The 25606-nt window shown below is 37.5% G+C and overlaps 2 protein-coding genes and 1 pseudogene across 2 annotated transcripts; 2 read left to right on the top strand and 1 right to left on the bottom strand.

Annotated features, from left to right (window-relative positions):
• The first annotated feature begins 252 nt into the window (after nucleotides 1-252).
• LOC137731139 (disease resistance protein RPV1-like) lies at nucleotides 253-4708 on the top strand. The gene is made up of 4 exons (XM_068470233.1): nucleotides 253-1417; nucleotides 1545-1958; nucleotides 2090-3664; nucleotides 3792-4708. The coding sequence occupies exons 1-4, from the start codon at nucleotides 428-430 to the stop codon at nucleotides 4374-4376; spliced, it is 3564 nt and encodes a 1187-aa protein (XP_068326334.1). The 5' UTR covers nucleotides 253-427; the 3' UTR covers nucleotides 4377-4708.
• Nucleotides 4709-8880: 4172 nt separating this feature from the next.
• Nucleotides 8881-12539, top strand: LOC137733027 (disease resistance protein RPV1-like; annotated as a pseudogene).
• A 606-nt stretch (nucleotides 12540-13145) lies between these two features.
• Nucleotides 13146-24437, bottom strand: LOC137733026 (phospholipid-transporting ATPase 3-like). Its single transcript, XM_068472253.1, has 27 exons — nucleotides 23980-24437; nucleotides 23110-23175; nucleotides 22609-22670; nucleotides 22114-22195; nucleotides 21801-21911; nucleotides 20649-20726; nucleotides 20385-20481; nucleotides 20073-20179; nucleotides 19684-19749; nucleotides 19134-19255; nucleotides 18909-19008; nucleotides 18728-18805; nucleotides 18511-18627; nucleotides 17758-17907; nucleotides 17534-17638; nucleotides 17068-17210; nucleotides 16649-16750; nucleotides 16473-16536; nucleotides 16169-16381; nucleotides 15747-15912; nucleotides 15528-15607; nucleotides 15182-15421; nucleotides 14709-14930; nucleotides 14462-14629; nucleotides 13972-14322; nucleotides 13786-13892; nucleotides 13146-13682 (listed from the first exon to the last, which is right to left on the bottom strand). Exons 1-27 carry the CDS (start codon nucleotides 24157-24159, stop codon nucleotides 13385-13387), a joined length of 3675 nt encoding a protein of 1224 aa, XP_068328354.1. The 5' UTR covers nucleotides 24160-24437; the 3' UTR covers nucleotides 13146-13384.
• Between the last annotated feature and the right edge of the window lie 1169 nt (nucleotides 24438-25606).

Here is a 25606-nt window from a genome sequence, read left to right as displayed (position 1 = left end):
TTTCACTGTCAAAATATCTAAGATTAAGATTATGGCGCAAAATCGAGCGTAGTAGCATTCTGGGAGTCATACAGTGGTCCCATTCCGTAGGATAAAGCTTTGTTGTTGTTGTGTGATTGAAGCAAAATGTTAATCAAATTAAGTTGGTCATAGTTTTTTTTCAATTGATCACGTGATTCCTCTCTTGGTTAGTTTGCTTCATGTCTTTGAAATCTTAATCCAAAAGATTAGAGGTGTAAAAGCTAAAGTTATCTTTTGTGCTCATCACCCCAAGAGGCAAACTAATGTAGTTGTGGTCATGTAATTTGACAGCGAGGAAGCAGAGGTGGTTCAGAGGTTGGTCAAAAAGGTTTTGAATGAAATAAGGAAAACCCCGGTAGGTCTTGCTTCCTACACAGTGGGACTTGATTCTCGAGTTGAAGATGCGATGAGGTTGTTGGATGTTCGATCCAATGGCGTTCGAGTGCTCGGAATTCATGGCATGGGTGGTGTTGGCAAGACGACTCTTGCCAAGGCCCTTTTTAACAGACTTGTTGCTTACTTCGAGCATCGCGGCTTCATCTCAAATGTTAGAGAAACTTCTGCAGGACACGAGGGGTTAGTAACGCTTCAAAACAGACTTATCGGTAGTCTTTCTACTCTGAAGATGCCGGTAAATGAACTTAACGTTGGTATTTCTGCAATAAAAGCGACTGTGTACGAGAAGCGAGTTCTTATTGTTTTGGATGATGTTGATAATGTAGAGCAACTTAGTGCTTTAGTTGGCAACAGAGACTGGTTTTATGAAGGAAGCAGAATCATTGTTACCACAAGAGATAGAAGTGCCTTGCCCGATCATCTTGTGAACAAGTTGTATGAGATCAGGGAGTTGGATTCGTCTCAGGCGCTTGAACTGTTTAGCTACCATGCGCTGCGAAAAGAAAAGCCCCCTGATGATTTCCTGGCCCTGTCCAAGCAGATTGTGTCTCTCACAGGTGGGCTACCGTTGGCTCTGGAAGTATTCGGCTCTTACCTATTATATCGGAGGAGAATAGAGGAATGGAGAGACAGTCTGCAGAAACTGAAACATATTCGTCCCGGCGATCTTCAAGATGTGTTAAAGATAAGTTATGATGCTCTAGACGAGCAAGAGAAGTGTATCTTCCTTGACTTTGCATGTTTATTTGTGAAAATGAATATGAAGAGAGAAGATGCCATTGACATACTGAAGGGTTGTGGTTTTAATGGTGAGATAGCAATTGCTGACCTCACCGCAAAATCTCTCATGAAGGTTTATGAAGACGGTATGCTGTGGATGCACGATCAAGTTAGAGACATGGGAAGACAAATCGTTAGACATGAAAACGTTGAAGATCCTGGCATGCGTAGTAGACTTTGGGATCGTGATGAAATCTTGAACGTCTTCAAGGATGATAAGGTACAGAATCCACTATGGTACTTTTATTGTTCACATATTCGTGTGAGACAGTTTCTAGATTAGATGATAATTGGCTTGATATTTCTTCACACAGTTTCTTATATATGTTTCGATACCTTGACAACAGGGAACAAGATGTATACAAGGGATAGTCTTAGACTTCGAATCATCGATAAGGATGGTGCGGGATCCAAGTGGTGACAGAGTTTCGTGGGACAACTTTCGAAAATGCCCCAGTTTTAGCTCTGCGGTAACATACCTAAAGGAAAGGCACAAAGCATATCTTCAAAATCAATCTGAGAAAAAGAGAGAGGTTGTAATTTGCTCCAAACCCCTTGGAGCAATGGTCAATCTTAGACTTCTCCAAATTAATTTTGTGAATTTGGAAGGGAAGTTCAAGTTTCTTCCAGCTGAGTTGAAGTGGTTACAATGGAAAGGTTGTCCTTTGAAATTTCTTCCTTCGGATTTTTCCCCTCGGCGACTTGCTGTCCTTGATCTTTCAAAGAGCAAACTTGTAAGTTTGTGGCGCGGGCGTAACAAGGTATGCTTCACTATTTGATCAATCATCTGCTTTATCCTTTTCTATCCTACTCTTTGGATGCTTTACACTTTTTATGATTTTCTAAGCTAGTTTTCTCTGTAATACAAAGGGCGATTTTGATTGTATTCCAGGTGCCAGAGGAATTGATGTTCTTGATTCTACACGAATGCTCTTATCTAACTGCTATACCTGATTTATCTGGTAACCGCGCCTTGGAAAAGATTGTTCTTGAGCTATGTGTTAATCTCAATAAACTTCATGACTCGGTTGGGAATTTGAATACATTAGTCCACTTGAACCTGAGAGGTTGTTCGAACCTTATTGAACTTCCCAGTGATGTATCTGGCCTGAGAAAACTTGAGAACCTAATCCTCACGGGTTGCTCAAAATTGAAAACACTGCCCAGCAACATGGACAGCATGGTATCATTGAAAGAACTTCTCCTTGACGAGACAGTGATAGAAAGTCTTCCTGAATCTATCCTCAAGCTTACGAAACTCGAAAGGCTCAGCTTGAACCGATGCAAATTTTTGAAAGGGCTACCTGAGTTGATTGGAAAGTTGTGTTCTCTCAAAGAAGTATCCCTTAATGGTTCAGCTTTAGAAAAACTACCCGATTCATTTGGATCTTTGGCAAACCTTGAGAGACTAAGTTTGCTCTGGTGTAATTCACTGACCACCATTCCAGATTCCATTGGACACCTGAATTCGTTAGTGGAATTTCTTACTTGTGGTAGTCCTATCAAAGAACTGCCTGCGTCCATTGGTTCTTTGTCAAACTTGAGGGAGTTATCAGTGGGGCGAGGCAAGTTTATGAGAGAATTGCCTGATTCAGTTGGAGGTTTAAATTCTCTAGTTGTGCTACAAATAGATGAGACATTAATCACCAATCTCCCACATGAAATCGGTGCCTTGAAAACACTTGAGAAGCTTGAGATGAGGAAATGTGGATTTCTTAGATCATTACCGCAGTCAATCGGAAGCATGAGGGGACTAACTGCTATAGTCATAACCGATGCTACTATCACAGAGTTGCCAGAATCAGTAGGGATGTTGGAAAATCTTACTGTGTTCGACTTGAACGGATGTAAACAGTTACGCAAGCTTCCAGCTTCAATAGGACAACTCAAGTCCTTGCACAGATTGCAGATGGCGGATACTGCGGTAACAGAACTACCTGAGAGCTTTGGAATGCTTTCTAGTCTGATGGTTTTAAAAATGAGAAAGAAGCATCAAAACAGGGAACACACAGAAGAGATCAATTTTATACTCCCATCTTCTTTCTCAAATCTGTCCTTGCTATATGATCTGGATGCTTATGCTTGTAATATATCTGGCAAAATTGTTGATGATTTCGAGAGGTTGTCATCACTCGAAACCTTGAACTTAAGCCGCAACAGTTTTTGCAGCCTTCCAGCCAGTCTCAGGGGACTGTCCGTTCTTAAGAAGCTTTTGTTGTCTCATTGTAAAAAGCTCAAGTCTCTGCCTCCGCTTCCCTCGAGTTTGGATGAAGTGAATATTGCAAACTGCACCTCATTAGAAAGTATCTCTGATATTTCAAACCTGCAAAACTTGGTGGAGCTGAACCTAACAAGTTGTGATAAAGTTGTCGATATTCCGGGCCTTGAATGCTTGAATTCCTTGGTGAGGTTGTATGCGAGTGGTTGCAATGCTTGCTCATCAGTTGTTAAGAAAAGACTTGCTAAGGTCCTCTTTCTCTCTCTCTCTCTCTCTCTCTCTCTCTCACACACACACACACACACACACACACACACACGCATGCACGCGTATAGAAATTATAACTCAGTCATAGGTTTGGAAATTTTTGTTGCAGAGCTACTTGAGGAAAATACGCAATCTTAGCATGCCAGGAAGCAAGATACCAGACTGGTTTTCTCAAGGTGTGGTTACATTCTCTGAGAGAAAAAACTGCGTTCTCAAAAGCGTGATCATAGGCGTTGTAGTCTCTCTCAACCAACAAATATCAGATGAAATAAGAGAACTCCCTGCAATAGTGGACATTCAAGCAAAGATCCTTGTAGTGGATTTTCCTACCTTCACTTCAGCATTGAACTTACAGGGAGTACCAAACACAAATGAAGACCAATTTCACTTGTGCCGATACCCGACTGGGCATCCCTTGGTTTCTCAGTTAAAAGAAGGTTATAAGATACATGTGTCGAGGAGGGATCCGCCATTGATGAAAGGCATCGAGCTGAAGAAGTGGGGGGTTCGTTTTGTCTACGAAGACGATGATGATTACGAGGGAGATGAAGAGTCATTAAATGAAAGCCAGCAATCCTTGTCACAAAAACTGGCCAAGTTTTTCGACTCGTTTGAAGAAGGTGACCGCACCTGCGCTCCTGAATCTAGTTCTAGTGCACTACGAAGAAATAGTTCAAGAAACCAAAACAAGTGAACGACGATTATCATTATATGATCGAGGGTACTTCATTTCTTGCTTCGTAGTGCTCCCTCTCGTCTTTCTGTCATTGAGTTGGTTATGGCGGTGGCTATCAACTTAAACCGTCTGGTATCCTTCTGCGCTCGAGATTCTGTATTTGATTCTCCCCTCCATTATCGCCTTTATCAAAAGCAGTCTGGTATCCTTCTGCTCTGTGAAACTTTAAAACTTTTATTTAGATGTGTGGGATCCATTAAGAACACGCTTTGATATCGGTGTGCTTGTTAAAATAATTATTTCTATTGTTGTGTGAGAATAAATAGGTGTAAAATAAAGTTGTTGATTGTTTGGGTTTTTTTTTTTTTTTTTTTTTTTTTTTTGTAAAAGTGTTTTTAACAAAAAAAAAAAAAAAAAAAATCTTATATAAATTAGTGTGAATATGTTAGATGACTAAAAAAGATATGGTATTTAATGTGATATAATAATTGTCAAAAAGAATAACGTAGGGGCAAATATTGTAATTTTGTAAAAGATGTGGGGGCATGCTTGCCATTTACAAGTCTCTCTGCGACGGCTCCTTGAATCAACTTTGACATCCTTCACAAGTCTCTTTGCGAGAGTCATCTTCCCAACACTGCTTGATTCTTCTTTTTCTTTCTTCTTCATATCAGATTCATCATCCTTCTTCGAATCTGAGCTCTCAAACCCCTTTTCAACAAGATCCCACAACCCGTGAGACTTGAAAATGGATTTCATCCTCATACTCCAAAACTCATAGTTATCGCCATTGAAGTTCAGTGCTCTCAACTCGCTACTACCAGACCTTGCCATGTTAGACTTAGGTCACAGACAACTCAAGCTCAATTTCGAGTTTCTTGGTAGTTCCTTCACAGATCCAAACGCCCAGTATCAATTGACCGAACCTGGCTTTGAGGCTATGTTAACATTCATAAGACTATTATCTTATATATGAAATCAATCAATGAGAATTGGAGATTATGAATTCTGTAATGTAAAGGAAGTTTCAGAGAGAAGAAGAAAATGGAAAACGTGCTTTTGCATTCATTCCTTCACACGCACACACTGTGCACTTGAATATCGTTAGAAAGACGAGAGAGAATGGAATAATCTCTCCTTACATCATGTAAATCTAACAATCCGTTTCATATATCGTATGAGATAGTGACACGTGGTATAAACCATCACTTATCCTAAAATTACATTTTAGCTGCACACTTAGACTGTGATCCAAGGGCTTACAGTAAAACTGAATTTTACACTTAATCTTTCTACAATTCCAGCAATTACACTTAAACACCAACATCAAATATATGATCTAATTATTTTATATATGATATGAGAAAATTTCCTTCTTAATGAAATTGTGATTTCACTGTTCCTTAAAAGGGATACAATTCAGGCAATGCGAGGAGGCTGGAGGAATGAGAAGGGATTTAACTTTGATGATCCCAAAGCTTATGCGAGGAGGCTGGAGGAATGAGCCTAATCCTGATCTTTGTAAGGTAGATTTTTTTATTTGTTAGAAGTATATTGAAATATTTTCGTCGTCGTTACTGAGGTGTGGAGCATGCTAAATGTTGGAAGTTCTTTTCTCCTTTTGTTTTAGGGGATTATGATAGCTGTTTGCACTCTGTTGAAGTTTTTCTCTCTGTCATCTTGTTTTTTTAGTATAACTATATATTTTACACCTGAAGATAGGGAGAGATATTTTCAAATCTAGCCGTTGTATTTTGAGTACAACGATTATGGTTAATTTAATCAAACTACCGTTAAATTTGAATCAATTATTCCAAATAAAGAGCTAGACCCCTAAAAAGGGGTTATGGCCATTTCTAACCGAATGGGCTATGTTAAGCTCCGTTTAGATTATAGTCCTGTAAGAAATTATTTTTTAATAAATATTGTCAGACCATATTTATATCTCATCTCTAACCAGATGGGGCTATTTTTTAGCCTCTCAATAATTTTTTTTTTTTTTCAAGTTTGTTCTTCAATTTTATTGTTTAATTGAATTAAACTACTTTATTAAAATAAGGTTTCCGAATATATTTTGAATGCCACTTATTGGTAAATGAATAAACCCCACGACATATTTTGAGTGCCACTTGAAGATGTGGCCATTTGAAATTTACTAAAAAAAATTAAAAGAAAGTTTATTGGAAGAGGTAGGAGAGGAGCGTGCATAAAAAGAGTGTTTGATGTCAATAGAAGGTGAATAATTGAAATAAAATGAGATAAGATAGTATGGAAAGGTGAAAAGGATGCGAGAAATAGTGTAGAAATGTTTTAGGTATTTATAGGACGAAAATTAGAATTTTTTTTTTAAATTTTAATTTTGTCTTAAAAAAAAATCCAACTAGGCTCAACTGAAGAGGCTGGATAAAGATGGCCAGCCCCCTGGTCATATGGTTGGATTTTTTGGCCCATATCTCTATTGGAGATGGGTTTTGCGTAAAAAAATATTTATCCTTTGGTCTATGGTCCTATGACTGACTCAGTTGGAGATAACATAAAAGAAGAACTACATTTGGGCAACTTCTTTAGCCAAATAATGACCTAGTAGGCTTTATATAATTATAACTCAAACATTGATTAGAGATCAATTTTTTAGCTCTATTGGAGGTGGCCTAAGTCACCAACTCTCCATCCAATCTATTACCCACCAGTGATTTAGCTCATGGTCAATAAGTCTTCATTCATTGGTAACGGGTAACGTGGACAAGGTTGAAGAGTCTTCCTTTCCATGTGCATAGTATCTATAGCATCAATAATGTCCATCTAGGGACCAGTGAGGCAGGCTCCTTCACACGAGGAATATTTTTATGTATTCGAAATACGAAATGATATATTATGTGTTTTAGTAAAAGTAAAAATATATTTATGTTAAAAAATTAATAATTTAAAAAATAAATTTTTTTTTACAACTTATATAATAACGGATGATGTAACACTGTATTATCGATATAATGAAAAATTTATGCTTCAATGCAAGTTTGAAATATTTCTGTAATTTAGAATAGGGGTTTTTGAACTTTAATCATTGAAGAAGATTAAAATTTAATAAAAATCTGATGTTAGATTGGATATGATTTTAGTCCTCTAATGTGTACTTAATTCAAATTTATATTATATTTATATTTTACTATTTAATAGATATCTTATTTAATGTCATTATATTAAAATTAAAATTATTTATTAATAGATACATTTTAAATCATTATATTTATTTTAATTTGTCTAATTAATGTACTTAAATGTCCATATCATAATATATTTTACCAAATTAGTGTATCGAAATGTTTGTAGCTAAATATATTGTAGTGAATTATTGACACATAATAAAATATGCAAAAACATAGGTGTTGTGACATCCCACATCACTCAGGGGAGCGATCCTTATATGTATATTCCCATCCTTACCTAGCACGAGGCCTTTTGGGAGCTCACTGGCTTCAGGTTCCATGGGAACTCCAAAGTTAAGCGAGTAGCGTGCGAGAGCACTCCCAGGATGGGGTGACCCATTGGGAAGTTCTCGTGTGAGTGCCCAGAAACAAAACCGTGAGGGTGTGGTTGGGGTCTAAAGCGGACAATATCGTGCTACGGTAGTGGAGCGGGCCCGGGAAGTGATCCCCCCGGGCGGGGATGTGACAATTTGGTATCAGAGCCTAACCCTGGCCGTGGTGTGCCGACAAGGACGTCGGGCCCTTAAGGGGGGTGGATTGTGACATTTCACATCACCCAGGGGAGTGATCCTTATATGTATATTCTCATCCTTACCTAGCACGATGCCTTTTGGGAGCTCACTGGCATCGGGTTTCATGGGAACTCTGAAGTTAAGCGAGTAGCGTGAGAGCACTCCCATGATGGGTGACCTATTGAGAAGTTCTCATGTGAGTTCCCAGAAACAAAACCGTGAGGGCATGGTCGAGTCCCAAAGCGGACAATATTGTGCTACGGTGATGGAGCGGGCCGGGGAAGTGGTCCCCCTAGGGCCGGGATGTGACAGGTGTACCGAAAAATTTCATACCTAAATATATGATACTAAACTAGTGTATCGAAATGTCGATATCTAAATATATTATAATAAATTAGTGTACCGAAATTACCGTACCTAAACATATTATACTAATTTAGTGTACCGAAATATTTGTACCTAAATATATTGTAATAAATTAATGACACATAAGAAATATGCAAAAACATGTGTACCGAAAATTTTTTATGAAAATATTTTCTTATATAAGATACTTACCATAATGAGAATTAAAATTTATAATATTTTCATAAAATTTAATTTATGAACACCATAAAATTATAAATAAAAACCATTTAATATGCTGGCATTAAATAGAATTTAGAGGCTAAGATCAATTTTTAATCTTGTATAATACATTTTTCTAAATTTCAACTTATTTTGAGGATTAAAATCTAGTTTTTTATTTAGAATATCCCACGTAAAAGAAAAGCAAACAGATCCACTTAACGGTGATTCACGTAAGCTCAGAGTAACTGTGCCCACATCTTAGCTAAACGAACGGCCATAATGTCGAACGCGTAGACGCGCAAACGAGGCAAATGGCGGGAGAAGACGACGACGGCGACGCCGTTTCGTCAACCCCGGGTGGCTTCCGGCTACGCTGGGACGTCTTCCTGAGTTTCAGAGGAGAAGACACGCGCTCAACAATCACGAAGAGCTTGTACGAGGCCCTCAAAAGCCGCGGCGTCCGAGTCTTCTTAGACGACGACGGTTTGGACCGCGGGGACGACATCGCCCCGAGCCTGCTGGAAGCGATCGACGACTCGGCGGCCGCAATCGTCGTCTTGTCGCGGAGATACGCGGATTCGAGGTGGTGCTTGGAGGAGCTGGCTATGATATGCGAGAGCAGCAGGAGGTGTCTGATTCTGCCTGTGTTCTACCAAGTGGATCCCTCCGACGTCCGACGACAGAGGGGCCCGTTTTCCGAGCATTTTTCAGCTCACGAACTGCAGTACGGAAACGCCGTCGTCTCGAGGTGGAGGAGCGCCATGGCCAAAGTCGGTGGCAAAGCCGGTTACGTTTGCAACTCCTCCAGGTAGTAATTAAATCAGTAATAGTACTAAAATTGATTCATAACGAATTTCTGTTAAAATCCCACTCAATCAGCTAAAGATCTGTTAAAACCCTAGCTAGTTATCAGCAGCATGCAGAAATTGAGATGATTAGGAATTTGATTATTTAATGTTTAAGGTTTTTTGGAGTCTTTTGGAAGTATGAATTAAATGAGTTAATCTTACGGCCTAGTTTACTATTTGTTTATTCATATTCATATATAATATGGTTTGAGTTTTGGCTGCAGCATGCATTTGGATTTGGGGATTTGTCAAATCTCAGTTTTATAATATCTTGTTCTTCCCAGTTAACTATCCTTTTCATTCAGGTTACAATTTAAAGTTTCACACTGCAATTAGGGCTGAAAAACTAAGTCAAAATATCTAAGATTAAGATTATGGCACAAAACCGAGTGCAGTCGCGTTCTAGGAGTCATACAGCAGCCCCATTCTGTGGGATGAGGCTTTGTTGTTGTTGTATGATTGAAGCAAAATGTTAATCAAATTAAGTTGGTCATAGTTTTTTTCAATTGATCACATGATTCCTCCCTTGGTTAGTTTGCTTCATGTCTTTGAAATCTTAATCCAAAAGATTAGAGGTGTAAAAGCTAAAGTTATCTGTTGTGCTCATCACCCCAAGAGGCAAACTAATGTAGTTGTGGTCAAGTAATTTGACAGCAAGGAAGCAGAGGTGGTTCAGGGGTTGGTCAAAAAGATTTTGAATGAAATAAGGAAAACCCCGGTAGGTCTTGCTTTCTACACAGTGGGACTTGATTCTCGAGTTGAAGATGTGATGAGATTGTTAGATGTTCGATCCAATGGCGTTCAAGTGCTCGGAATTCATGGCATGGGTGGTGTTGGCAAGACGACTCTTGCGAAGGCCCTTTTTAACAGACTTGTTGCTGACTTTGCATATCGCGGCTTCATCTCAAATGTTACAGAAACTTCTGCAGGACACGAGAACAGACTTATCGGTAGTCTTTCTACTCTGAAGATGCCGGTAAATGACCACCATTCCTTGAGAGACTAAGTTTGCTCTGGTGTAATTCACTGACCACCATTCCAGATTCCATTGGACACCTGAATTCGTTAGTGGAATTTCTTACTTATGGTAGTCCTATCAAAGAACTGCCTGCGTCTATTGGTTCATTGTCAAACTTGAGGGAGTTATCAGTGGGGCGCGGCGAGTTTATGAGAGAATTGCCTGATTCAGTTGGAGGTTTAAATTCTCTAGTTGTGCTACAAATAAATGAGACATTAATCACAAATCTCCCGCATGAAATCGGTGCCTTGAGAACACTTGAGGAGCTTGAGATGAGGAAATGTGGATTTCTTAGATCATTACCGCAGTCAATCGGAAGCATGAGGGGACTAACTGCTATAGTCATAACCGATGCTACTATCACAGAGTTGCCAGAATCAGTAGGGATGTTGGAAAATCTTACTGTGTTCGACTTGAACGGATGTAAACAGTTACGCAAGCTTCCAGCTTCAATAGGACAACTCAAGTCCTTGCACAGATTGCAGATGGCGGATACTGCGGTAACAGAACTACCTGAGAGCTTTGGAATGCTTTCTAGTCTGATGGTTTTAAAAATGAGAAAGAAGCATCAAAACAGGGAACACACAGAAGAGATCAATTTTATACTCCCATCTTCTTTCTCAAATCTGTCCTTGCTATATGATCTGGATGCTTATGCTTGTAATATATCTGGCAAAATTGTTGATGATTTCGAGAGGTTGTCATCACTCGAAACCTTGAACTTAAGCCGCAACAGTTTTTGCAGCCTTCCAGCCAGTCTCAGGGGACTGTCCGTTCTTAAGAAGCTTTTGTTGTCTCATTGTAAAAAGCTCAAGTCTCTGCCTCCGCTTCCCTCGAGTTTGGATGAAGTGAATATTGCAAACTGCACCTCATTAGAAAGTATCTCTGATATTTCAAACCTGCAAAACTTGGTGGAGCTGAACCTAACAAGTTGTGATAAAGTTGTCGATATTCCGGGCCTTGAATGCTTGAATTCCTTGGTGAGGTTGTATGCGAGTGGTTGCAATGCTTGCTCATCAGTTGTTAAGAAAAGACTTGCTAAGGTCCTCTTTCTCTCTCTCTCTCTCTCTCTCTCTCTCACACACACACACGCATGCACGCGTATAGAAATTATAACTCAGTCATAGGTTTGGAATTTTTTGTTGCAGAGCTACTTGATGAAAATACGCAATCTTAGCATTCCAGGAAGCAAGATACCAGACTGGCTTTCTCAAGGTGTGGTTACATTCTCCAAGAGAAAAAACTGCGTTCTCAAAAGCGTGATCATAGGCGTTGTAGTCTCTCTCAACCAGCAAATACCAGATGAAATAAGAGAAGAACACCCTGCAATAGGGGACATTCAAGCAAAGATCCTCGTAGTGGATTTTCCTACCTTCACTTCAGCATTGAACTTACAGGGAGTACCTAACACAAATGAAGACCAATTTCACTTGTGCCAATACCCGACTGGGCATCCTTTGGTTTCTCAGTTAAAAGAAGGTTATAAGATACATGTAACGAGGAGAGATCCGCCATTGATGACTGGCGTCGAGCTGAAGAAGTGGGGGATTCGTTTTGTCTACGAAGGTGATGATGAGTATGAAGGAGATGAGGAGTCATTAAATGAAAGCCAGCAATCCTTGTCAGAAAAACTGGCCAAGTTTTTCGACTCGTTTGAAGGTGACTGAACTTCTGAATCTAGTTCTGGTGTTGAAGAAGGAGAACCGAGGAAGTGAACAAAGATTGTCATAATATGATCGAGGGTACTTTATTTCTTGCTTCGTAGTGCTCTCTCGTCTTTCTGTCATCTAGTTGGTTGTGGTTGTGGCTATCAACTTAAGCAGTCCGGTATCCTTCTGCACTCAAGGTCCTGTATTCGATTCCTTCCTCCTTTATCGCTTTTATCAAAAACAGTCTGGTATCCTTCTGCTGTGTGAAACTTAAAAGTTTTATTTAGATGTATGGGATCCATTACGGGCTTGTTTGGTATTATGATGTTTTTTTTTAAAAAAGACAAAAACTGCTTCTATTGTGTTGTAAGAATAAACAAATGTAAAATAAAGTTTTTGAGTGTGGTGAACTTTTTTTTTGTGATAGTGCTTTTAACAAAAAAAAGTGTCTCGAGTCTGTGAATGTGTTAGATGATTAAAAAAAATATGATATTTAATGTGATATAATAATTGTCAAAGAGAATAATGTGAAGACAAATATTGTAATTTTGTAAAATATGTGAGGGTATACTTTTCATTTGAAAATTTCATTAAACGGGCACCATTACTATGCTTTGAGAAAAAAGAACGCTTTTTTAGAAGCATGGTAGAACACATTTTTTTTGTTTTACCGAACACATTTGATGTTCCAAATTTATTAATAAACTCCTTTTCTTCCCAATTCAGGCTTAAAATGACGCTTTGATTGATAAATCCCTTTGATCTGTTCTTTTTCCTGACTGAAATTTCACATTTTAAGTCAGACGACGTCGTTGTTGAGCCAATGTGATGCATCGTGTTGATAGCGTTTAGGGTTCGTAAGCGAAAACCCAAGAACTTGATGCAGCGGATGTTGAAAATTACGAAGCGAAAAATGATACGAGAAAACTGTAGGACAAAGATACAACCTCGATTGAGAAAACAGCGATCGAGAACGAAAAATGGTTGAAATTTAGTTTCCCTTACACCGGAAAAGAAATGTTCTTCTCTAAGTTGAATTACTTCATGTAAATGTACAACCGTGACAAGCCTGGACATACCACTACAGTTCCCCAACACATAAAAACAGATACTGGATATATCAAAAGAGCTAGAACTACGGATGATATGGCACAACTAATTACAACTTTTCCTACCCCTCAACGTCGAAATGACAATTTATACAAAAATCTTCTTAATCCGGTTTATTTCTTTTTCGGTGTCCTTTTCATGCTGGCTCTCCGAGCGACATCCCATGCTTTTTGAGGGGCATGGACTCCCAGCTGGGAAGCGAAAAATGATTCGTATCCAGGCGAGTCAAAAGCAAATCCAGTGTGTTTTGATCCCTCCCTGGGGAGTTGAGCTACGGCAAAGCTCCTTGCCTCAGCTGGTGTGAGCTGGTTTCCGATTTCCAGTAAATCTTCCCTGCTTCTACCTTCGGGCTCATGCCTGTGAACTTCCTGAATTATTTGATAATCGAACGGGAAGAACCATCTCTGGATCCTGTATCCAAAAAACATCGATTAATTCATCAAATAACGAAGGGAAAACCACCCCTCCCCCTATTGAAAAGCTGCAGATTGCAACGGAGATCTCATTTTCTTACCCTTGGTAAACGAAGTCGCCAAAAAGTGCAAAAACTGGGACTAGCAGAAGTGTAAAGTAGAAATAGAAGGTACTCATCAGGACGTATATGACGTAATAAAGATTTTTCTGCAGTACAAATAAATCAGTTAATATCTCAAATCAAAATCTCCACGAACAAACCAAATACGAAGATAAAGAGACCCACCTTCTGGTCTATGATACAATATACGAAGATAAATATAAACCACGCTGCAATGCTTCCTCCAACACTAATATAATGCCACCTTGTGATTGAATTGCACATCATAATCAAACGAAAGTTGACTGTCACTACAACACAAGTAAAGGCCATTGTGCTGACATCCCAAAGTCCAAACATCTTTCCGGATGAATTTTGACCACGATCACTCGAGGAAGTGACAAAATAATAGAAGATTAAGGATTGGTAAACTGAGAAGAAGCCCCATACGGCCACAACCCTCCATTTGAAAAATGCATTTCTTATTCCCTCCTTGTATAGTTCAGGGTACTTCTTGGAGAGGGCTGCACTCACATCCTGATGATAAAGAACAGAAGTTGACAAAAAAAGAGTTTATACGCCTCGTCCACAAAAAAGCAACGGCCCAAACAATAATTTCTCCCAGGGCGCAATTTAAGAAAATTGGTATTATTGAGTGTATGGACAGATACAATACCTTGTCAAAAAGCCCGACAATGATTACAGGCAAGGCTGTGAATATGACATTATACAATGACTGAAACCAATCATCGTAGAATCTTTGACCAGAAAATCCAGTTTGGAAGGTGAACCAAAATTGAGTCAGTGTGAATGTAAGATTCTTGTAAAAGAAGTACGTAATAACCTGAAAAATGCAATAAGATTTGTCAGCTCGCGCCCACCCGACAAATGTTAAAGTTTTGAAAGTTACCAGAAATCCATACCTTGCATAATCTAATATATGACCACCGTCCATGCACAAGCAGTAAATCAGTAAGAAAACGGAACTGGGCAATAGCAAAATCACTAGCCATCACTGCTTGCATTCCTTCTTGCCCACTTATTCCAACGCCAACATGAGCAGCTTGGATCATGCTCACATCATTGGCACCGTCACCAATGCTCAGTGTTATCTTCTTTGCACCTTTTTTTACCATACTTGTCACCTAAAGACAGTGGCAATGTTATTAGTAAACTACATAAATATTATATATATTAGAGACAAAATTTTAAGAACTAAAACTCGTTTCCTTATGCTTCTCTAGTGCAGATATTTTAGCAACGTTACATCCTTAATTAAACCATGTTAAACAAATAGAAATTCATAAAGGTACTATATAATTCAATTCCATTTTCATCACAGGCTTATTACTCAAACACATAATCTTAAGAGTTAAAATTCCATTGGAAAACTCACCTGTGCTTTCTGTAAAGGGGAAACCCGACAGCAAACAACTGAGTTACAATTCAAGCTCAAGTTCAGTAGCGTCACTCGTAGAATGGGGTCTAAGGCATACATCAAGCACTTCCCATCTATTACAAGTGCTAGTTTTGGGTGAGACACACTGTGAAGATAGTTCTGCGCTTCCTCAAGGCACCTCCTTAGTTGTTTTTTTACTTCTTCTCTAATGACACGTGCAATTTCCACTTGGTCTCCCTAACACCAGAATCAGAACATATATGTAAGGGGAAAATATCGTGGTTGATAGTGATTTCTAATGTATGTAAAGGCTATACGTGCAAGCTAATAACTTTTTGCATACCCTGTCCTCAACTTCCCTAATCAAATCAGTTTCTGAACTGATAATGAACTGTTTCATTTCATTGTTGATCAAATTGCAGGCTGCAGCAAATTTAAGGAAAAAAAAGAGATAAATGATATCAGAGAGAGAGAGAGAGAGAGAGAGACCGAAAGAGTGATGGTGAGTGAACAAAGGTGAAGGGAATAAAGAAGCCCCAGCTCTCATAAGATACCAACTCACCATAAGCTATATTTATTGCAGTTTCCATCTTGTCCCCCGTTAGCACCCAAATCTTAATACCAGCTCTTGATAGAGTCTCTATGCAATTTGGAACTCCTTCTTGAAGCTTGTCTTCAATGGCAGTGCATCCAATCAAAATGAGATCTTTCTCTATGAGTTCTGCCACCTTCATTGATTTCAAAATTATTTTCAATAATTAATACCAACATCAATAAATAATGAGAGAGAGAGAGAGAGAGAGAGAGAGAGAGAGAGAAAGGGAGGGGGAGGGGTTGGTTGTTAAAACAAAAACGAAATGGATGCATAGAGGAATAAAACAGAAAACGACTCAAAGAAATAAAGGTAATGAAGTTATAACAGTTCATGCCAAATCTCGAAAGTGACACCGCTATACTACCAAAACCAGATTCAACAGAACATACCTCATCCAACTTCTTTTCACGATCCCTTAGAGAGGATTTAGCCTGAATAAATTTCTCATTCCAGCTTTCATATGTATCAGGACTTAAATCTCTATAGGCCAGGCAAAGAGTACGTAATCCAGCAGATCCAAATAATTCCAAGTGTTCCCTAGATACTTTTTTCAAATCATCTTGTCCATATGCCAATCTCTCGTAGATTACATTATCAGCACCCTGTCAATAACAGGTTCCTGACATAATGTTAATTTATTTGCCAACTTCTTAGCAGTTTTCATCAAATATAAAAGCCTCAATACGGTATTACCTTGCAGTACAAAACAAGCCTGCCATCTGTGTAACGGCATACAACAGACTGACGCTTCCTCGTACTAGTTAATCAATAGAAATTGCAATAAATGTTAAGTCAATCAACCATGAAATTATATAAGTACGTGGCCCACAAAATAAAAGTGAACAAATGTGTTCAAGGACATAACCCACCTATTAAATTCAAGTACATTGAGAATCTCGTAAGACACATCTTGGACTTTACCGACTTTCTCGGTGTGAGATTCACGCACATATATTGTTGTCGGTGTACGTCTGAGAAAAAGGAAGATATCAACTTTAAATTAAGCTAGACTAACTGATAACAGCTCTCTCAAAGCACTTCTAGCAGAACCAGAAAAAGAATGGAGAGCAACATTTTATTAGCACAAATAAATAGACACCATTCAAACATTTGAAATATAGATCGGATGGAAACAAATTCATGGATCAAATAAAAAAAGGTTGGTGTTAAAGGATGTGAAACTGAACCTCCCTTCACACATCTGTCACTATGTGACTTAAAAGTTGAAATATAGACAAGTATGACAATAGCAATCCCAGTCAATAGGACAGAACTGAGAAGTGTATACCTGTAAAAGAAGAAGCCGAAGTTCTTTGCAGCAATTACCAAAGCAGACTCATCAGGGGATGCAGCTTGATATGTGATTTTTTCCGGGGACTCATCACCCTCAGGAAGCACCGTGTGACATATAGCAAGGCATCTGAAGAATTCCTACCAATAGAACAAAATCTATCAATATAAGTATTATAATATGCCTTTCTGGTAAGTTAGAGAATCAGAGAAACTAATTTAGCTGTCGCAAGAATAATCCTGTATGGAATTCCCTCTAAGAAAATAAACTCCCATAAACCCTACAGACCCGTAAAACAAGATGCAAAGAGAAAAACTACAAGAGAGTGCAAACAGCTATCATAATCCCCTAAAACAAAAGGAGAAAAAGAACTTCCAACATTTAGCATGCTGCATGTAGCTCCACACCTCAGTAACGATGACAAAAATATTTCAATATACTTCTAACAAATAAAAAAATCTACCTTACAAAGATCAGGATTAGGCTCATTCCTCCAACCTCCTCGCATAAGCTTAGGATCATCAAAGTTAAATCCCTTCTCATGGGCTGCATTGCCTGAATTGTACCCCTTTAAGGAACAGTGAAATCATAACTTCATTAAGAGGGAAATTTTCTATCTCATATATAAAATAATTATATCATATAATATATACATGTGTATAGAGAGAGAGAGAGAGAGAGAGATACCTCATCAAGTTTTATACCATTCTGCTCTGCTATTCCCCTTTCAATTTCAGTGATACCAGTTCCATACACCTCCCCTCCAATTGAACACTTAAAGAACTCCATCAAGTTTCTTGTTAGAGTTCCAGTTTTATCAGAAAAGATATATTCCACCTGACCAAAGGATAGACTATCACCATTAAAAAAAGCAAATTGATAGATTTCAATAAAAACATTCCTCAGTTATACTAAAACAGTGCAAATTTTTCTAATTGCGCAGAGTAAGTAATAAATAGCATAGTTAATAAATTCGAGTATTATAGACTACATGTTTATAAAAAAAAACTTCCCTTTTCCATACACGTATTAATGATTCGTTAAATTGCACGTTTTTTAAAACTCCAGCGTACAATACACGTACTTTTCATGTTTAAAACACATTTTTCGTTAATATACATATAAAATTCAAGCATTCTACCCGTATTTTAATATATTGAATAAATAAAGGGAGACCCAAGCCAACAAGGCTCCCCGATAAAAATGTATAAAAAAATTTAAATAAATATTAGTTAAAAAGTATCGGCCGAATTTTTTTTAGTATTATTTTAACAAAGTTGCCGAATAATGCAGTACGTATTTTTCACGTTACTAACTGTGATAAATAGTAATAAGATTACAAAGTAAACAAAAATAGTAACAAATAATTGTTTTCCCCAGAATAAATTAGAGAGAAAAAAAACCTTGTGCTATTAGAATGCCAGTTTGGGATTAACTTACCTGTCCAAGTTCCTCATTCAAATTCGAAGTCCTAGCCAAAGCAGGGGTATTGCTTTCGACATGGTACATACGCAAGTCATTATTGATATATTGGGTAGACTGGATAAATTTGATCATCTGCAATCCATAAAATATTTTAGTAGAGTTTTCTACCCATCAAAAATAGCATTATACATTTAAGTAGCAGGCAGATGCATCATTGACCGAAGAAACTTGCCTCAATGGAAACATAAAGAGAAATAGGGATTATTGTTGAGTACAAAGTAATGAGGGTAAACATCGTCAGAAGGATAACCTATAAGACCGATAAACAATATAAGCAAAAAGATATAGTACAACATGAATTACTCAAAGAAATCCACTCTACAACAATTATTCTGCTGAAGCTAGAATGTTACCAGAAAACGGTTATTAGGGTCAAATGAGCTGTATGATGAGTCAGCATTCTTTTTCCCCCGGAGACCTAAGTAGTAGTACTTGTGGTTGATGAATACACCACTACAAAATTTCATAAACCAAAAACATCATCATGATGTGGAAAAAAAAATGTAAAGAATTTGAGTGGAAATATAAATTTCAAAGGAAAATACACAATCAAATTACAGGATAGCATATTCTCATACCTGCCAATAGCTCCAATCAAACACAACATAAAGAGAAAAGCAAAAAGTGCGAGTATCAGTTTGTCAAGTTTCCTCTCCAGTGTACTTCTTTTCGAAGGAACATTCATGGCATTCATCATAACCTGCAAACCAAAATAGAAGATTACCAATAATTCATTGGTATGGACAGAATATACATAATGAAGGAGGAGGAGGAGGAGGAGGGGGAGGGAAAACAGTGGGTACCAATAGGATAAGATGGAAATGCAAGTAGCTTCTTATAACACACATGAAACATACTTTAAAATTAAGGACTTGATACCCTTCAGAATCAAAGAGAAACAACTAAGAGGAATGGGACATGTAAAAAAAGCATGTGTAAGACAATAGCACAAAAGTACTTTTTTCTGAAGGGGAATCTGAGTCACAAACATCTACTGAAGTAAGAACACTGACAGACAGAAGGAAACTGCTCCAAGAATTCACGTTTACTACACTCTACACATGTAAACATAAAGGGTGGGAGTTAAAATAAGAGGCATTTAATTTACTCCACTTCTTGATAACATACCTTGGTTTCATGACCTGTAAATATAACAGTCGCAACAATGTACTCAGTATTCCTGAGACTGCAACCCTGTAAAAATATAGCAAAGTCGCAATTCCAATGAGTTTTCCAGGTCAATTTCACAGGTATATAGGAGCCGAAATCAAATCAAACAAACGATACAAGACCATTGGGGATCAATAATACAAAGATTAACATGGTTCACAACTCTATAATTAGTAGTTGACAAAAAACAATTCATGCACACCAACTAGTTCCACAGAAAATTCATATGCAAGATTGTAAAACGTAGACCATTTTTATCAGCAAAAATGAGTGCAAATCCATGAGAAGTTATTAAAATCACGTTCTAAAATAAATTCCAATACTGAGAAACAAAAACAATATCATACTCGCAGCAAAAGTTGGTTTGGAGATAGAGGTAACGTCTGCTTGTCAATAATGAGATTTCCAGTGAAGGTGTACAATGAATTGTTAGGTTGTTCACACTGCACTTCTCCTGCAATTAGGAATTAAACGTTCATCAGTAAGGCATTCATCAGAATCATCACAACTGCAACAAATGACTGGTCAATTTAGCAATCAAGTTTCACACCCATCGCATTTAACAAGATTACTTAAATCATTGTTTGAAGAACACTCAAGTATATGAATGTACAATTATAAAGACTTGCTGAATGGCAGGTTAACAGGAAATACTAAACCCTTGAATTCAGATGCTTTCTCAGGAGTCGAGTAATCCCAAGTCTTTTCTAATGCTTTTCGGATCTTCAAATTAGTCTCCCCGTCCAAATTTGCAGTCTGTTACAAAAAAAAAAAAAAAAAAAAACAAACAAACAAACAAAAACAAAAAGCAAACAAACAAAATATTTCACTTATTATTTATTTTGAAAAAGGGTGAGTCCATCCATGTTAAACATGGCACTACTGAATATTCAAAAATTAAAAGAGATGAAAGAATCAAAGACCTCAATGTAGCAGACACCATCGGGGTTTGTACCAGCAAGAAAAAGCAGATCTGCAGGGAAATATCCGTTCTGCTTGATCTGAAACCAATACAAAAACATCGGGTTCTAGGTAGTGCCAAATAACATTCCTTTTTTAATGGAAACAACATGCAAATATATAAACAGAACAATTCAAAAATTTAAATGAAAAACAGCAAACATCCAAGACAATATGCATCAAATATCTTCTGATTGCTAGAAAGAAAAAAAAAACCATCATAACCATATAAAGCATTACTCAATTCCATGTTTCTAAAACTTTGGGCAGCAAGTAAAGAGCAAGAGTGGGATAGATGAAAAGTTACAACTAATGGGAATTTCCAACCTTCTCTGCCATCACAAGACCAAGTTTATTTAAAAACATCATCATGTTGAAGAGTTACAATTAAAGAGCACTTCCAACCAATTCAACTATCACATGGTCATGTTTGCACTTTGCACACATCATCAACAGGACAAAACCTCTCTGATAGCAACAATCTCTATTCTGCTATAGTGCCAATTCAACTATCGCGTGGTCACATATGCACACATAATCAACATGCCAACAAGACCACGCATCAGCTGAACTGCAGCACTGAGTAGTTTCTGTCCCCTGCCACCCTTGTTCCCACAAAGAAAAATTAATTCCCGCATAATTGGGTTGTCAATAGTGCCAATCATCTTGGAGACTTGTTTATCCATAGAAAAATATCAAAATATAATATGACAGAGCAAAACCTCCCAATACAGAGTTTTTAATAAAGGATGCTAGGATACGAAAATTCACAAGCCTACAAAGTTCTAATGTGCAATAAACAATGATGGGAATAGAAGGGTAAATGAATAATACGATAAACTGGAGAAAAACAATCAGCAGAAAGTGAATAGATGCACCATAAGGTGAAAATGAGATGGTGCTCAAATGCTTATATAATAAATGGGAATCTTTTTTTCTGCACCAGGGTTGGGTGGGTAAGGTTTTACAACATGCAACAACTATCATCACCCACAGAAGTTACAACTGATATCCATGTTACAGGATAACACAATAACCTTATAGAAGTGCATATATCATATTATGGCGCATCAAATGCATTTCCAAGAGGAAACTTAAGTAAGAAGTACACTCACCCTAACAATATCTCCAACCTGCAACTTTTTCCAGGGAATACTTTCCCATTTTTGATCTTGCAAGACATCAACAGAAGCATTATTTATGGTCATATCATTCTGGAAGCGCTTCTGTTTAACATAAATTCAAAATAAAAAGATACATAGTTAAACATTCGTCCACAGTTTCATACTTAACTGCATAAAAATGGTAGATAAAACTTCAAACCACAGCTATCACACACACACACACAGAGTTGATATTGGAAATACAGAAAAAACAAAAAAGGTAAAAATCAAGGCTGCAGGATATAATAAGCAGACTGGTACTCACCCAATCCTCAAATGCTTCCTTAACAAGAGAAACAAAAAGCACCAAACTCAGAGGGACCACATTGGTTACAGGATGCACAGGACTGCAATATTACACATACTTGAAAACGTTATGCTTAGAATTTAACAACTATTATAAATTATTACAGTGAATCAGTTGTAGTCAGTACCCTTCAGATTCAGTGATGCCAAAGCAAATTTGTAAGCAATATTTCCAAAGTGCACGTTAGTGTGCTAATAACAAATAAAAGAACCCAAACTGAAGAAAATAGGGTTCAAACATCTCTCCTTTATGTTTGGAAACTAAAAACAAACTTCCACTTAATAATGTGCATAACTGAATGCAAAAAATAAACAAATAAAACTGGCATCTCTTATACTCAGGTGCATTTTCCCCTTCATAAAGGTTCTACCCAACACATATACTGGTTTTCATGTTAAGACTTTGTAATATAACATTACAAGATAAGTACCAAACCAAATAAAGTTAAAATACCTGATTGGCGTTGTTGATAGAATTGAGATCGTAAGAAAGTACAGGTTAGCTACCCGCCTGAACTGTCAGTGTAAACAAACAATTTCTCAGGACCATAACAAAATAAAATCATAGGTGTTGGCAACTCTAGTCAATTTGTTTTATGCATATGTAACCCATCACAGAATGATATTCCTACACTTCACTACAAACAAAACAGATAAGCTTCGAACTGCATCAGCAAGCAGGTTGATTTAAAACTAAAGTCAAATTCATTGATATTGCCCTTAATTTTAAGATTTTCAACTTTATCCACCAGGGGAATGCATCTCCTATAAACTTTTCTTATCCATCTAGTCTAGTTGTCAATACTCCAAAACAACCATAATAAGATTTAGTACACAAGCTATGGTTCTAACTTCTTATTTGGTTGGGTCAGAAATTGCCGCACCAAATCATATTATAACTTTACATTCTAATATAATCATATTCATCTATGTAGTTCAAAGGCCCGTGAATTACCTGTTCAAAGAGTCCTTTTGGCAAAAAAGTAAAGAAGTTGTACTTTGTAGTTGATATAGAATTCCCCTGGAACAATTGAACACATAATACTTAAAACCGTATACAAACAAAACGATGTAAGATTTAAAGTAGCAGATAACAGAACATAGATTATGTATCCTATAGGTTTATAGTCAAACAACCTGTTGATGGTACATGGTGGAGCTAAAACAAATCCTGAAAATATCCACCGTGCTAGCAAAATATTCTAGATTCTGTTAGGCCAAATCCTAATCTACTGTTCTGGGATCCAGATAAAAAGTGGGGAGCTAACAGCCTAACACTCTAAAAGAACAATAGTGAAGCCTCAATCAACCACAATGAGCGGAAAACTACCCACATTGATACTTCTATACAGGCGGATAATCTTGCTTGCCTATCTTTATTCCTTTTTGTTGGTAGCAAAATCCAGAAAATAATTAAATAAATTAGAAAAACACAAACACTTAAAGCAGCTTAAATTTACTTCCACAACTGCATTGCGCTTTGCATGAACATTGAGCATTCCTTAGAACCATAAGGAAGCTTCATGTAGCATAAACAGCATTTTTAGCATTAAATTTTTTTTTTTTTCCGTTACGGAAACCCTAATCTCTTCAATACCACACTATCCACTAAAACCCGACAATAATTAACCGCAACTAATTCAACGGAGAAAAAAAATAACGAAAGCAGTGAAGTTCCAATTTTCCTGGACGTTAACTGAAGAAAATCAACAATCCAACATTTCAATTTCGATTATATTCTCTCCCTAATTTTCTCGGAACCCAAACAGAAAATACAGTAAACGGAGAATATGAGGACAATAGGTAGAAAAATCGAGTCACCTACCGAGAATCTGACTGGAATGTTAGCCTCGCGATCGTTGCAGAAAATAGTGCGGTGACCCGGCGCCTGTGGCTGGACTCTCCCGAGCCGAACCGTCCGAGTCGTCGACGTCCGCTCGGGCTGCGAACTCGAATTGCGACCACCCAGCCTCGCTCCTCTCGAGGACCGATTCCACCCACTCATCTTCGGCCCGATCCAAACTCAAACGACGAGTCGTCTCCAAAGAATAATCTCCGATCGGACCCTCAATCGTCCACTCCCCTATTTCTCGCCGGTAAACGGTGGTTCAAAACGCTTCGTCCAACGGTGCCGGAGGAAGTGCGTCCGTATTCAACGCCCCCTCAAACCTGCTTTCATTTTTCTTCCTTTTTTTTTTCGTTTGAATTTTCTTTTTCGCGTAGACCGTGAATGAGGTAATTTCTCAGCGCGAGTACTCTGTGCGCGTATGGCGAGATCTGGCGGCTTTCTAGATGTGGTGACTGGTGAGAAACCGAGGAGAAGGACTGTGACCTGACGCGCGAGTGGGAACGTGGTGTTTGAAGGGTTAATACCTTAAGCGCAAAGCAGGACCTGGTTCTCCCAAATTTCTATGCGGCGTCGTTTGGTTCGCCGTTGGTAAATGTAACGGTTAGTTCAGACTCGGAAGAAGACGCGGGTCGTGGCGGTCTTGGGGGCCTGGGGCGGTTGACGGACTTTTCTAACTACCCCCTTTACGTTAGATTTTATGGGGCACATTTAGGATTTAATACCATTTTTTATAAGATGATTTAATAGCATTTTTAAACCTTATTATTTTTGTATTTACAAGCCACTTGCCGCGAAGAAAAGCTTGTGTGAGGCTCTTAATGGATTTTGCTCAATGACACTACAATTCAGTCAAAATTCATCATCTAATAAGTTTAAAATAGAGTACCATTTTATCTTTTTTTATTTTAAAATTTTCATAAGCATCTCTTGTGGCAAATTTTATTTATTTTTTATAAATATATATTTTTTAAAAAAGAATAATGCTAGAGAGATCAAATTTTTAAACGAACTTACAAACTAAATGAGATGTCACAAATAAGAATGAAACATGTTAATCGATACTTAATCAATAATCTAATCATCTATATACACATCGTTTGGTTTAAAAATTTTGATATTCCTAACATTACTCCTTAAAAAATAATGAACTTACATGCAACCCACAGTCTCACTACGTAATTTGGGTCTATTACATTTAGTAAAAATTTGCATCATATTCATGTGATTTAACTGAAAATGTCAAGTAAATTATTACCTTGCCTGTGACTATTTTGGTCCACAATTTGTTGCAAAAACCTTATCTTAAATCTCATAAAACCTCAATTAAATAATAGCATTAATTTTTACAGTCGAAGTTACAAATTTTGAATTCTATTTGCCCTATTACTTGTATGAAAAATGCTTATGAACAATAGTCATTCGGATAAAAATAAAAGAAAATGGATGAAAAAACTTTGAAAATTTTGAGTTTTAACGATAAGAACAAAATAAATGGTAAAGTGAATAGTACCATGATTAACTTTTTAGTGTAAAAATGTGATTTTTCGTTAAAATGAATAGCACCATAAATTTTTCGTTAAAGTTTCCTTAAATATAAAATTAA

This window comes from Pyrus communis, chromosome 4 (assembly GCF_963583255.1).
Source record: "Pyrus communis chromosome 4, drPyrComm1.1, whole genome shotgun sequence".
NCBI classification, from domain to species: domain Eukaryota; kingdom Viridiplantae; phylum Streptophyta; class Magnoliopsida; order Rosales; family Rosaceae; genus Pyrus; species Pyrus communis.
The sequence above is the reverse complement of the archived record's forward strand: the minus strand, read 5'-3'. Positions and strand labels throughout refer to the sequence as shown.

What these genes read in the sequence shown, in the direction of transcription:
- LOC137731139 (XM_068470233.1), top strand. Translation starts at nt 428, where the DNA reads ATGAGGTTGTTGGATGTTCGATCCAATGGCGTTCGAGTGCTCGGAATT. An exon ending in ACGTCTTCAAGGATGATAAG is followed by an intron (nt 1,418 to 1,544) that starts GTACAGAATCCA and finishes CCTTGACAACAG; the next exon opens with GGAACAAGATGTATACAAGG. An exon ending in TGTGGCGCGGGCGTAACAAG is followed by an intron (nt 1,959 to 2,089) that starts GTATGCTTCACT and finishes ATTGTATTCCAG; the next exon opens with GTGCCAGAGGAATTGATGTT.
- LOC137733026 (XM_068472253.1), bottom strand. Translation starts at nt 24,159, where the DNA reads ATGAGTGGGTGGAATCGGTCCTCGAGAGGAGCGAGGCTGGGTGGTCGC. An exon ending in TTACAGGTCATGAAACCAAG is followed by an intron (nt 19,256 to 19,683) that starts GTATGTTATCAA and finishes TTTGGTTTGCAG; the next exon opens with GTTATGATGAATGCCATGAA. An exon ending in ACCCTAATAACCGTTTTCTG is followed by an intron (nt 18,806 to 18,908) that starts GTAACATTCTAG and finishes TCGGTCTTATAG; the next exon opens with GTTATCCTTCTGACGATGTT.